Source organism: Zingiber officinale, chromosome 1A, assembly GCF_018446385.1.
Source record: "Zingiber officinale cultivar Zhangliang chromosome 1A, Zo_v1.1, whole genome shotgun sequence".
In the NCBI taxonomy this organism is placed as follows: Eukaryota; Viridiplantae; Streptophyta; class Magnoliopsida; order Zingiberales; family Zingiberaceae; genus Zingiber; species Zingiber officinale.
The window spans coordinates 138,058,368-138,071,702 of NC_055987.1; the positions used below are offsets into that span (position 1 = coordinate 138,058,368).

The window sequence follows — 13,335 nt, forward strand, 5'->3', positions numbered from 1 at the left end:
ATGGAGTCAATGAGAAAGAATCAAGTTTGAGATTTAGTCAATCTTCCTCGGGCCGAAGGGCTATTGGGAATAAGTGGATTCTCAAAGTAAAGAGGAAAGCAGATGAATCGATTAATCGATACAAAGCTTGATTAGTTGCAAAAGGATATACCCAAATAGAGGGTATTGACTTTGAAGAGACATTCTCCCCAATTGTGAAGTTTGTATCAATACCTGCCATCCTAGCTATAGTAGCACAATATGACATGGAATTACATCAGATAGATGTAAAAATAGCTTTCCTTAATGGTAATCTTGACGAAAAAATCTATATGGTACAACTAGAAGGTTATGTTGCTGAAGGCCAAGAGAAAAGAGTATGTAGACTTAGGAAGTCTATATATGGGCTAAAGCAAACATTAAGACAATGGAACATAAGATTTAATGAAGTCATTTTGTTTTACGATTTCAAAATAATCAATGAGGATCATTGTGTTTACCTTAGAAAGGAAAAGGGAAAGTTTGTCATCTTATCATTATATGTTGATGATATGCTAATAACTGGAAGTGACATAAAGTGTGTGATAGAAGTCAAAAGTTGACTTTATCGCAATTTGACATAATAGATATGGGAGAAGCAAAGTACATCTTAAGAGTGAAGATCGTTAGAGATCGATCAAAAAAGCTTTTGGATTTGTCTCAAGAAGCTTATATCACTAAGATGCTACAACACTTCAATATGTCAAATTGCAACATTGAACAAACGCCTATAGCGAGAGGTATTGTTTTGAGCAAAAGTATGTATCCCAAGACTCCTGAGGAAATAGTCGAAATGAAGAAAAAATCATATGCCAATGCTATTGGTAGTTTGATGTACACTATATTGTGTACTGCCCTGATATAAGCTATGTTGTTGGCTTAGTTGTTTCTAGTCAAACCCACGATTGAGACACTGGAAAGCGTGAAGAGGATATTCTGATATCTCAAAGGAATAGCGGATTATTGCCTCTGCTTCCAAGGATCGAAATGAGCCTAAGTGGCTACACAGATGCAGATTGGTGGGACCTTCACGACATAAAATCCACATTTGACTATGTCTTATTGCCGAATGGTGGCGCCATTTCATGGAACACAAGAAGTACCTTGTGTAGCCTTGTCGACAATAGAAGTTTAGTATGTGGCTTGTGCAAATATCATGCAAGAGGTTGTCTCGCTAAGAAGGTTCCTAAAGCATCTCAAGATCATTGAGGATAGTGGGAGTCCCGTTATAGTGTATTGTGACATCAAGTTGCAATAACTTTTCCAAGGATCCCAAATATCACAAAGAAGACAAGCATATAGAAATTAAGTATAATTTTGTAAGGGATATTGCTGATAAGAAAGATAATTCTTGAGTACATCCCTACACGAAATATACTTACTGATCCTTTTACTAAGCCATTGACTAAAGAGTAATTTTATGGACATGTGAAGTCTTTGGGACTTCGAAGAATGTAACTTATTGTAAAAAAATTTTGATAAATGAAAAATGCTATGATCTATTCAGTGTATATGTCTTTGTTACATTCGAATAAAAGTCTCGATAAGCATGTTGGTAGATTGAGATTGGTCCACTCACATGGACAATCATCTCTATTTGTTAAGTACAAATAGAGGTAAGACCGTTGTTTATGGGACAACTTATGTAGCTGTGAATAGAGACATACCCATAAGTTAAGGTCACCTGATAATTGTGTCAAGATGAGATCATTTATGTAATGATTGAAGTAAATACACCCACCATTTACTGAATCTGTTTAAAGGTCATATTAGAATTCATATGTTGAATTCAGGATTAGACATTAGGTATGTCTAGATCTAAATCTGTATCGATGTTAAATTTTGGGAAAAACATGTGCTCTTTTTAGTAAAGAGAATAACATCGTAGCATGTGATTCATACCACATGTGCTATGACGATAAGAAGGGTAGTAGGAGAATGAATCCATGCTTCTCTACTATGTGAGACCCTTGAGATTGTAAGTTAATCTCAATCTTACCCTAAGTGACTATTTAGCTGCCTACTTGAAGTTCTGATTAGTGTCTGCTACTTTAGTGTGTTTCCTATCGACTATGGATAATTCAGTCTATAGAGCATAAGTAGGAAAGTTACTGATTAGAATGAATAGATTCTAGCTAAAAGGAAGATTAAGATTGATTTACATCTATGACATTTATTCACCGATACCGCTTATATTTTTAGTTCAGACATAAAATGTAATTGTGAATAATTTGTTTGATTGAAGATGTTGAACATGCTCTGATATATAGTCAATATGAGGGATTAGAGATGTTCATATTGTTGTAAATAATTTAACTGGGTAAAGGTAAGTCATCGATGTCTCTCGATCTGCTCAATGGAGCATTTAAGTAAGGTGTGACAATCTTCTTAGCAATTGAATGCTTACAGTGCTGGCTGTCGCACGAACCATTTTCCCTAATATATGAAATGAATGTTCTTATATGGTATTTGTGATTAATTTATGCTCTGGTCTTCATGACTTGATCTTCATAAAGTCTATGTGACTTATTTGGTCTTTGTGACTAATTCTGCTCTGGTCTTTGTGACATGATCACCTTGTGGCCTATGTGACTGACATGGTCTATGTGACCCTATAACCTTATGGATTAACTTGGACCCTATAACCTCGCGCTTCAGCTGACAGCCCGCGGCGAAGTGGAGCACGGGGGAATGGAGAAGAAGAAATCGCGGTCGGTGTGCGTGGCCGCGAATGCCCTCCGCTTCCGTGGCAGGCGATGGAGCTTGATCAAGTCGAGCAGGTCGTCGACACGAAGGAACTCCTCGTGCAACTCCTTGAGCCAATTGCCTACCGAATCATCTAGCTGCTTCTCGACGCCGCTGCATGCCCCATTGGATGGTGCAGAGGATGTTGGACAGGGAGGTCAGCTTGTCGGAAAGGAACAAACGACGCATCAACTTGTCATGCGTGAGGGAGCTAGCCTTGCCCCGCAAGTGACGTGTCTTCGTCGCCAACACGGCCGTCGTTGACCTGTCCATGACGATGCTGGCGCAAGCAATGAGACTAAAGATGCAGTGGAGTGATTGATGCGGGGAGGAAGGAGGTCCTAAGTTATCAAGGTAGATGGACTTCGAGGGCGAGCCGGGCTGAGCTTGAGCCAGTCAGACTCGAGCTCAGGTTGATTATACTGGCTTGACTCAAATTTGCTTAGTAGGTAGTGTTGAGTTCGAGCTCAATATCTAATTATTGGTTCGAGCTCGATTTTATTATTATTATTTTTAATAAAAAATTAATATATTATATATTATAAATTATAAAAATATATATTATTATGAGTTGTTTGGTTGTCGAATCACCGAGTTAATAATAATTAAATTCAAATTTAACTTAATTTCTAATCAAATCGGCTTGAGCTCCACTTGTGCTCGATCAATATTAAACTCAAGTTAAATTTTCATCAAGTCGCTTCACGAGCGGTTCACGAATGATATAACTCATTTACGCCCCAACTTTGAGACACTTGGAGTGACATAGAGGATTGGTATCCTACCCATGCATGGTGCAATCGTCAAGGATTTAGCTTTTCTTTACTAGTCTGACAAGGCGAGAATTGCACTGCATCATGAAACGTTGGCTGGCATATAATTGAAACCTTTTGCTGCTTGTTTTTCTTCTTCTGGGCAGTAGCCTTTGGCTATAAGTAGCAAAACGTGACATAAGAGTGCCTTGGGCACACATTTTCAATCGTCATTGGTTTGTCCACATCACCTTTTCTGCCATCTCTCTTTCTCCTAGTTTCCATCTCCAGTTGCTCTTTAAAGGGACCCACCGTTTTTCCATTACCGATCACCTTCTTCAATCCTTTGAGGTGCCAATTCTCCGTTTTGTGACTTTTTTATTTTTCTTGTCGTGGAAGATTATGTTCTTCGGGATGTCCTGGAAGGCTCAAATTGGAGAGTCGAGTTTTTGCCGAAATCAACTCAGAAGTAAGAGTACTAGAGCAATAGGTGAATAGATAAATCATAAAAAATATTTTACTTTAACGCAATGATCCTTTATGGAAAAAATCAGGTACCCAACAAATTGTTTTACATCTGTTAAAAATTAACTCAAAAACTATTAAAACAAATACCTATATTGATATTAACTATGTCAACCCATGAGGTCAACTCAGAAATAAAAATATGTTCGATGTTCATGTGTTAGCTAAGAATAAATTTGACAAAAATAGTTATTCATGGTAGACTCTTAAAATTTATAGTAAAAAACATGATAGATCATATCATAAATTTATATTACAAATATATATTCATCACCATTCAATTTATACGACTCAAATCCCTCCAGAAGCAAGGAAAAGTTCAAGCTGAAATTGTACCCCAAAAATATTCCACTATTTGAAAGGAAACACATTCCTTTCTAATGCAATTTACAGCTTATTTATATTTCAAATTTAAGTGATCACGCGTTATGCTGATAAAAACAATGCACGTACCATGGTTTCAGGTGACAAATAAAGAGATAAACATGAGAATGAAATGATGAAGGGAGCATCTCCGGATACATTTTTGTGTTCTCATGCAGCACTTAGAAAATGAAGACCACACTATCATGGATTCTGGTCTTCTGATTCTGGGCTACGCATTCGGAGATCCACATTAGATTCCTTATCTCCTGTTCTTTCAATCTCATATAAGCAAAGAAAACGGCATAGTGAAACTGCAATGTCATTATGAGAATTTATTAGGCCTGGTGATGTTAGTTCATCGAAAATGTAGAATAAAAACATGCGGACAGCATTCTGCACGTCATTTAGTATTTTCCTAGAAGAAAACAAGAAGCCAATAGAATCATCTTATCCATGAGGATTTGTATACCGAAAATGTTGACTTAATGATAGATTGTTAGCAAAACCACATTAGTTGTATAAGCAATCTCTGAACATGTGTACACTGAAACAAGAGAGTTGGCATGTTGGACTAAATTTATCATTTAGTCGCATGATCAAGCGGTATTCCAGTCAGGGTTCTTCAAGCAGGACACAGTCTTTTAATGAATATTTAATTTATAGTGTCAAGCAGTTGATGAAGGATGTTTACCTGCTGTTCAAAAGCCAAGCAGAGTCTCTTTACTTCCTCTTCATAAAATGCTTTGTCCAGCATCTGACTCTCTCCATAGGATATCTTTGCAAAAATTGATTGATATGGTGGGTATTTCTCCATCGCACCACGGACCTGGACCAGAAATAACAGGTAAAATGGTGTTTAGGACTGCATACTTGGGAAGAAATAAGAGGCAAATTAATGTTCGAATATAATAAGAATATGCTTGATTGACTTTCAAACTATTATTTATTAATAACATATATTGTACATAGTAAATATTAAAATGAATAGAATTAAGATTAATAAGACATTGCATACATGATAATATCAATACATCGTATTATTATTCTTTGATAAAATAACATTTTCAAAATATCAAGTAACAGTAAAATATTAATTAAAATGTATATGTATTATATTATTAAATGATAACTCATTTGCTAATGTGGAAAAGAAGTGTATCATAATAATTTCATATTTGTTCCTATGAAATTAACAAATAGCATTAGCTTATCAGTATACTATTAATTAAAATTGGATTATCATATTATAAATCCAGCCCAACTGCTCATCACAACTGAGTAGTAGTGTCATATATCAAACAGTTGGAGTTTGGCCCAAAACTTGAGCGTAGGAACGAATTCCATCCAATCAATAATAAAACTTCAAAACTAGATAGATAATCTTCTTATATGTTTTTTCATGTAAAACCAATAAAACTAACTTACCTGGTCAATATCCTCACATACAGCAAGTTCCTCATGACCATACGGATATCTGTGAAGAAAAAGTTCCATAAGAAAAGTGAAAACAACCAATACAAGCTAAAATAACTATAAGATAAAAGGCCCAAAACCATACAAAAGCCCAAAATTTGAATAAAGCTTCCAGCGATCATCTCTAGTCAACTCAGTACCAATGCTGTAAAACCAAGCCCACAATTAATGAGTAAAAAATCACATTTTTTAAAAAAAATTCATCTGTCGACAAATGTTTTGTGTGGAACACTAAAATGAATAATATGACCACACCTTGAAAATCTCAGAATTTTAATTTGTCTAACCTATTTATAGTGATATTAACAGCCCTTCTATCAGCTTCAAATGCAAGAAGATCAGACATGATCTCAGCAGTTGCTCCACCTAGTTTCTGTTTTGACATAACAGTTTAAGCTAAAAGCAGTAGGAAAGGCTGTTCTTTTATTGAAATACATTATTGTTACCTGACAGAAGTTATAGAAATCTTCAAGGTAGGCCTTGTATAAAGTATTCCTCATGATTTCTATATTCATATCATCCAAATCCTGACAAAAATTGTTAACAAAAGATAAGCTTTGAAAGTCATCATAATTAGATGAGTATATGTTTGGCAATCATCCAGGTGTGCTGATTCTTCACACTTATCACACAAAAAACAATCTGATCATATGGAAACAATTCTTAGTAGTACCTCTGATGTGATGCACTCTGAGAAATATGATGCCAATGGTGTATCAACAAGAACCAATCTGTAAAGTTCCCGCATATTCTGGGCAACTGCAAGAGTTGCAATGCTGCAGAAAACATGCTCAAGGCCTCAACATGTTAACACAAAAGATAGACATAGAACAGAAAGGACAAACCTATCAAACATTCCCAGAGGATGACATTTTTCCAGCAGTTCCTGAACATCCCTCTCATGTAAGGTGCCAGTGACAATAAGGACAACATTATCGATCATGTAGCCGTACCTATAAGGAACAGAAAATGAGTCAATGTTTCCATCAATGTCTAAATAAAATCCATTATACTGAAAACTAGTTTGTAGAGCAGTAAACCATTACACTGTGAACCAGAGAACTGGAAACAAATAGAAATAAACATGTAAAACAGTGCTTACAGGAACACTTACGTTATATACTCCAAGAAGGTTGATAGAGGCTCTGTTGCCTGACACAACATATGCTTATACTCATCCAAAAGTTTAAGAGTACACTTCTCCACAATGGTGGTTGTATGTAAAGGAGATGGTTCTGCGAGCAATTACAGGCATATATAAGATAACACAAAACATCCATATCGATTAAAGGCTAATACAGAACTTGATCATAGATAATAAGCATGCAAAGTTAGTTGATATTTGTAAAATTTTATCAATCTGCTTAAGATAACTATATTATCTAGAAATTATCAGCTATACAAGAGTAGTGGTTCTTCAACAAAACCTTGTGTTCATGTCGCAAAATACGTCATAATGCACAGAAACTCTAGTCAACTTGTGCATTGTTGCATTCTCATATTGCATCTAGTCCCTGATGCATTCAGCAAAAACAAACTTTTCTAAGATACGAACTCACTAAGCTCACTAAACAGAATTTTTATTAACTTCATTATTTAGACAATGAATCAAGAGGCTAAAGATCCAATGTGCAAAAACTCACGGTAGATGTAACGGTTATGCAAGCAAAGATTCAACCATGAGTGGAAATTCTCCTATGAGAAGTTTTATCACAAATTGATAGTGAATTTTTCAAAGGAGAACGGGAGTTAACTTGCTCCCTTTTCCATAGGCTGATAGGCAATCCCACGACAGAGGAACGAATCAGGTTTCTGATCAGGTATATATGAAACCAGAACATGTCGACCACTATCTCGCAAATCCTATTCAATATCCAAAGTCTTTGATGCCCCCAAAACAAGCCCAAATTTGCAATTTTATAATGCAATAGATAAATCCAACAGCACAAATTCGAGAAACTGAATCGGAACCGCATCGGGAGCTAGAGTGGGATATCAACGCACCGTTCTGCAGGTATGTCCCGTACTCGGTGGCGGAGAGGTGCATCTTGATGTCGTCTAGGGTCTCGCACTGGCAGAGATTGTTGTAGTCGGCGGCGGTGAGGAGGCCAGAGCGGTAGCCTCGGACGATGGCCTCCAGGTACCCACCATGGATGTTGAACGTGAGCGCCTCGAATCCGTACATCGCTTCGCCTTCCTCCTCGCGGTGGATTCGACGGTCGAATGATCGGATCTCAGGAAGAACGTAACCTTGCTATGTTCGGGAAGACAGGTGGATCATACCACAGCTGTAATTACGAATCCGGTTACGACACTCAACGTGGCATTAAACCAGTCGCTACTACATTCGTGTTTCCGTAGCATTCGTTTCGTGAACGGCCCGCTAGATTGATGAACCGGCCCACGGCCCTCCTACAAGTCAACTCTATCAGGCTTCTCATCCTCCCTCTCATTCCAGTCCCTCTTGACTCGTCGTTCTCCCTCCCCTACCCTCTCGTCCCCTCCTTCTCGTGGCGGCGGCCTCGAGTCCAGTTCCCTACGGAATCTCTCCATTCCGTTCACTTGGTTTCTTATTCAATTGATTGCGGTAGTGATCCAATAAAGCTATTTATTGGCAGTGATTTCTCGTTCATCTCGATTCACTTCAGTTTATGGTTCTTATGATTGAATCAGGTTCTTGCTGATCAAGAGAACTTCGGTGCTCATTGATGAAAAAAATTCGTTGTTTTTAAATGTTTTTTTTTTGTCTTCAATTACAGACCAAGAAATTTCTTGTCAAATTGCATTAGTAAGCTGAAATGGGGAGTCGCAGAAGCAAAGCGGATAGTGAAGCAAGTGCTGAACAGTCTTCGTTAGTTCCAAGAAAGAAGCCACTGGTGATCGAAGGGTATCCAGTTGAGGGGTTGTCAATTGGAGGGCAGGAGACTTGTGTCATCTTCCCGTCACTTAAGTTGGCCTTTGACATTGGTAGATGCCCGCAGCGAGCCATTTCCCAGGAATTTCTGTTCATTACCCATGGCCATATGGATCACATAGTATGCAGTTTCCAATTTAGTACTTATGTACAACAGGCGAATTATTGCAGTCGTGATTTAACGTTATCTCAATAAGCATTCATACACAACCACGAACAAAATCCGTGCCGCTTGTTAAGTAGTTTCTACTCTGTGCATTATTTTGAGTTGACCTAAACCTCTCGAGAGTTGCACTCATTCTTAGGACTCATGCTAAGAGAAACCGTTAACCTCTTTAGTCTGAAACATTCAAGTTTTTCATCAGGGAGGACTTCCTATGTACGTTGCTACTAGAGGATTATATAGCATGAAGCCTCCAACTATCTTTGTCCCAGTGTCTATAAAAGAACATGTGGAAAAACTGTTTGAGGTGCACAGGGCGATTGACCAATCTGAACTGAAGCACAATTTAGTCGCCCTTAATGTAGGTATGTATCTATCAAGAAACATGTTAGAGATAGATGGATACCCTTTGTTCTAATAAACTTTATTTTTCAGGCGAAGAATTTCAATTGAGAAATGATCTTAAAGTTAGAGCATTCAAGACCTACCATGTTATACCTAGCCAGGCTAGAACATCTTCTATATCCTATTTACTTTTTGAAAGGTTTATAAGGATGAAAGATAAGTTTGCTTTTTAAAATATGTAGGGTTATTGTATCTACTCTGTCAAAAAAAAGCTTAAGGCAGAATTTTGTGGTCTTTCTGGAAATGAGATTAAGAGCTTGCGACTATCAGGTGTTGAGGTATGTTTTGCTGGATTCCAACGAGAGTGATATATGATTATTAAAAAAATGGTAGATATTGAATTTGGATATATTGTTGAGTTCATTCTAATTTTTTTCAGCCTAGGTTCTTTTTCTTTTGTTTTTTTTTCTCTTGATTAATATTGTCCTTGCAGATTACTGACACAATAACAACTCCTGAAATTGCCTTCACGGGAGATACGATGTCAGATTTTGTTGTTGACCCTGACAATTCTGATGTACTTAATGCAAGAATTCTTGTGATGGAGGTAATGGATTTGTATATTGGTTGGAATTACTCTTGTCAATTGTGGTGTGGACTATCATGGGCAAGTTTAATTTTAGCTTCAAACCAATCAGTATTTTTTCTATTATCATTATTATTATTATTTGTAGTGCATGCCAACTATTTAACTTTGATTCTGTTGGTTTTGTAACTACCATTTTAGTTTGGCTCTTGTTGGGATTCCTTGTTTGCTATTGTAACAACTGTTTTGTTTATAGATATATCTCTTGGTTTCCCTTTTACACATATAGGAATAGCATTGGTCCTGATAAGATTCTGCTTTTAAGAGGTATACTAGATCCTTTTGAAGGCCCCTGCTTCTTTCCCCAATTTTGTACTGCATTTCTTGTCTTGGTCAGTATTCCTTTGCGATACCTTCTGAATGCTGCCACAAAATGGAGCATAGTTCAGTGGCAGCTGTGCCTTTGCAGCCTTATTTGTTTGCATTCCATCCTGTCTTAAAGGAACATAATTTGTTCGTAGAATTCATATACAAGAATAAGGTCAAGTAAAAGAAAGTACTAGTCAATTAAGCAATTCTATACATACAGATAATCAAATAAAAAGGGTAGCCAGAAGGGAGGTGCACAATTAGTTGCTGCCTCTTTGCTCAAAAACGGTTTTGTATAAGAATTGTATGGTTTGCAGATGGGTACATGAATTGTATCTTTTATGATGCAGCTTTTCTTGCCAAAGAGTATGTACATATTTGAAGTTTTTTTTTTTTTTTGACTATTTTCCTCTTCAAGGGTCTAATGCAAAATCTGTTTCATTATTTGGCTACTGCCTCATTTCTAAAAACAAAAAGTATGTACAAAAATTTTGTCTATTTCAGATGTACCCAAGAAATTGAATATTTTATGGGGCAACTTTTCTTGATAAGGAGTTTTATAGATATCTGAATTTTTGGATTATTTTTCTCTTCAAGGTCCTGTTTCCTTAACCCAAATCTGCTCGAGTCTTTATGTGAATGTTTTTTTATCTGTTGTCATTATTTACATTTGGTCATCAACATATAGGTTTTCTTTAATATATTTGACTGTCTTCTAATCATTCCATATCTTTTTAAGACATTTTTCACTTTACGGCTTTACTTGATTTTTTAGAGCACTTTTGTGAATGACTCAATGTCAGTTCAACATGCTAGGGATTACGGCCACACCCATTTGTTTGAGGTTAATATCAAGCTCTTGTGTGCCATTTTTGAGTAATTATTTTAGCTATTGATACTTAGATGTGTGTGCCTTTGCATATACTATTCTTTTAGATCGCAAGTTATGAGAACCGATTCCAAAATAAAGCAATTTTGCTCATCCATTTTTCAGCTCGTTATTATCCAGAGGTAAGTCATTGCCATTTCTGACTATTCCCATAGAAAAGCTCTGAAGTAGCCATCAACTTTGATCAATGAGCTAGAGTTCTCTGCGGCCCACAAGTCGACGAGTTCCTCTCTGCTGAAATGGTGACCTTCTGAGAACAGAGATAAGAATGCGAAGCAATTGCAGAGTTTCTCAAATGGAAGACTATGTGGAGGGTCGGGGTAAGTCAATTTCTCGTATATCTGTTTCAGCTCCGAGGAAAGTCGAGGGAGGTCCATTTTCGACAGCTTCTGATCAAACGACATTGATCATGTTCGAAAGCGTGAAATTGGAAAGTTGGGAGGTGGCAGCTTCGCTGACCAGATGTGGACTCCGCTCCACTATGCAAAACAAACGACGTCAGTGCCGGGCCAGGGAAGGAGTCCTCGACATTGACCCTCTAATACTCAAGTCAATCACCAGAATGTGGAGAAAAGTGGACCAATAGTAGCTGATACGGATATGGCTAGAGGATAGAGAGGAATTAGGAGAGGGAAGGAGGCATTTTGGTCATTGTACTGTAACATCCCTTTTAGGGCACTGTTCACCGGTGGAAAAAGGGGCTTCTACGAGAGTTCTCTCCACCGCCAGAGGCACAGTGAAGGCAGGGGGTCTTCTTGGTCTCTCGCGGTCACCATCGAGCGATGGCCACCGCCGACGGCTGCCTCCTTCCTTCCCCACGCAAACGACGTCGGTCACCACCTCCTCCCTCCTACACGTCGACGTCATTCCTCTCGTCTTGCGGCCAACACCGTCGCCGATCATTTGTCAGCTCCTCTCATCGCACACACACAAGCAACCTCATCATCCTTGCCTCCTCATCTTCTCCCTCTCTCAAGTCCTCGCCGCCGCCGATCACACCGCTGCCCAGGGGAGGAGGCTGTCGCCTCCCTCTCCCACCTTCGCCATTGGCCTTCCTTTCTCCCCACCAATGCCGCTGCCTGGGGCTCTCTTCCTTGTGGGCGTCATTCACGCCGCACCTCCTTCCCCTGCAAAATGTCGCTGCTACAAAGACCTACATCACCTCCCTTGATGTGACACCACAACCCTCAACGTTGCCTTTGTCGCATCCACAGTGCATGATGCTTCGTCGGCCAGCATTACCCCGCTATGCTCCCCCTTTCTAGCGCTGCCTCTCTCCCTCACACCTGTCGGTAGCCCATACCCCTTCTCCCTCTTCGCAACACTGCCGATCGATACTGCCACCAACAGCTGACGTCGCTCACAGCCGATCGACGTCGTCCACAGTTGGGCAACACCGTCTCCAGCGGCTGACGATGTCCTTTGGACTATCCTCGTTAGTGCATGCCCCTCCGATCCATCCGGTCATACATGTCTGACAACGATCCAACATTCTACATGGTCCCTTTGATTTAGATTGTCTCCAGCTTGTGAGTCGTTGTTGTGTCTGGCCTTCGTGTCGTTATTGTGTTATGGCCTTTGTGCTGACCTGGCTTGTGCACTGTGTTACAACATATACGTTGATCTCGTCTATGTGTTGTGTTTTGGCCTACACGCCGATGTCTTATCCCGACCTGCGTGTCAATGTCTTATTCTGGCCTGCGTGCCAATGGCATATCTCGACCTACGTGTCGATGTCATATCCCGACCTGCGTACCGAGGTCTCATCCGATTTCGTGCCATCGTGTCCGACTCCACACAGTCAGATCTAGCTCTCCAGCCTGTTCAAAATCATCTACCCTTCCGGGTCAGGACAACGCAAGCAACATCCTGACCAGCTCACCGATCCATCCGAGAGCACCCCCTGGGCCAAGGTATGCCCTTCGTACTTACTCTACATTCATTTCATTATTATACGTCTTAGGTTGTTACTTATATATCGTTGGATCTGTCTCGAGACTCGGGGTATCATGGACCGGGATAACCCAGTCGCTAGCTGCAGATAGCGTTGACCAAAGGACTTTTGATGACTTTGTCAACGTAGAAGCCATCTCAGCATACCCCCTTGGGACATCGCGATTCGATCAACATTCCATCCACCTCACACGACGGTCCGTCTGACTCAGATTCCGGACACGATCAATTTGGCGC

At 39.2% G+C, this 13,335-nt stretch overlaps 2 protein-coding genes across 4 annotated transcripts; one reads left to right on the forward strand and one right to left on the reverse strand.

Moving 5' to 3' along the window:
- Positions 1-4,346: 4,346 nt before the first annotated feature.
- On the reverse strand, positions 4,347-8,174 carry LOC122034927 (V-type proton ATPase subunit d2-like). The gene is made up of 10 exons (XM_042594284.1): positions 7,884-8,174; positions 6,994-7,114; positions 6,725-6,832; positions 6,553-6,655; positions 6,326-6,406; positions 6,167-6,252; positions 5,965-6,024; positions 5,832-5,880; positions 5,098-5,232; positions 4,347-4,717 (listed from the first exon to the last, which is right to left on the reverse strand). Exons 1-10 carry the CDS (start codon positions 8,062-8,064, stop codon positions 4,586-4,588), a joined length of 1,056 nt encoding a protein of 351 aa, XP_042450218.1. The 5' UTR covers positions 8,065-8,174; the 3' UTR covers positions 4,347-4,585.
- A 153-nt stretch (positions 8,175-8,327) lies between these two features.
- LOC122034935 (nuclear ribonuclease Z-like) lies at positions 8,328-11,288 on the forward strand. Of its 3 annotated transcripts, none has more exons than XM_042594295.1 (8): positions 8,328-8,552; positions 8,639-8,914; positions 9,159-9,321; positions 9,392-9,462; positions 9,544-9,639; positions 9,795-9,908; positions 11,032-11,100; positions 11,193-11,288. In XM_042594295.1, the coding sequence occupies exons 2-8, from the start codon at positions 8,678-8,680 to the stop codon at positions 11,286-11,288; spliced, it is 846 nt and encodes a 281-aa protein (XP_042450229.1). In that variant the 5' UTR covers positions 8,328-8,552; positions 8,639-8,677. The 3 variants fall into 3 exon arrangements, with proteins under 3 accessions (XP_042450229.1, XP_042450236.1, XP_042450243.1); XM_042594302.1 differs by having other exon boundaries at positions 8,337-8,466; positions 8,553-8,914; XM_042594309.1 differs by having other exon boundaries at positions 8,342-8,466.
- The last annotated feature ends 2,047 nt before the right edge of the window (positions 11,289-13,335 follow it).

What these genes read in the sequence shown, in the direction of transcription:
- LOC122034927 (XM_042594284.1), bottom strand. Translation starts at nt 8,064, where the DNA reads ATGTACGGATTCGAGGCGCTCACGTTCAACATCCATGGTGGGTACCTG. An exon ending in CAGAGTGCATCACATCAGAG is followed by an intron (nt 6,407 to 6,552) that starts GTACTACTAAGA and finishes AATTTTTGTCAG; the next exon opens with GATTTGGATGATATGAATAT. An exon ending in GTTAATATCACTATAAATAG is followed by an intron (nt 6,025 to 6,166) that starts GTTAGACAAATT and finishes TTGGTTTTACAG; the next exon opens with CATTGGTACTGAGTTGACTA.
- LOC122034935 (XM_042594295.1), top strand. Translation starts at nt 8,678, where the DNA reads ATGGGGAGTCGCAGAAGCAAAGCGGATAGTGAAGCAAGTGCTGAACAG. An exon ending in TTTAGTCGCCCTTAATGTAG is followed by an intron (nt 9,322 to 9,391) that starts GTATGTATCTAT and finishes TTTATTTTTCAG; the next exon opens with GCGAAGAATTTCAATTGAGA. An exon ending in TGCGACTATCAGGTGTTGAG is followed by an intron (nt 9,640 to 9,794) that starts GTATGTTTTGCT and finishes TTGTCCTTGCAG; the next exon opens with ATTACTGACACAATAACAAC.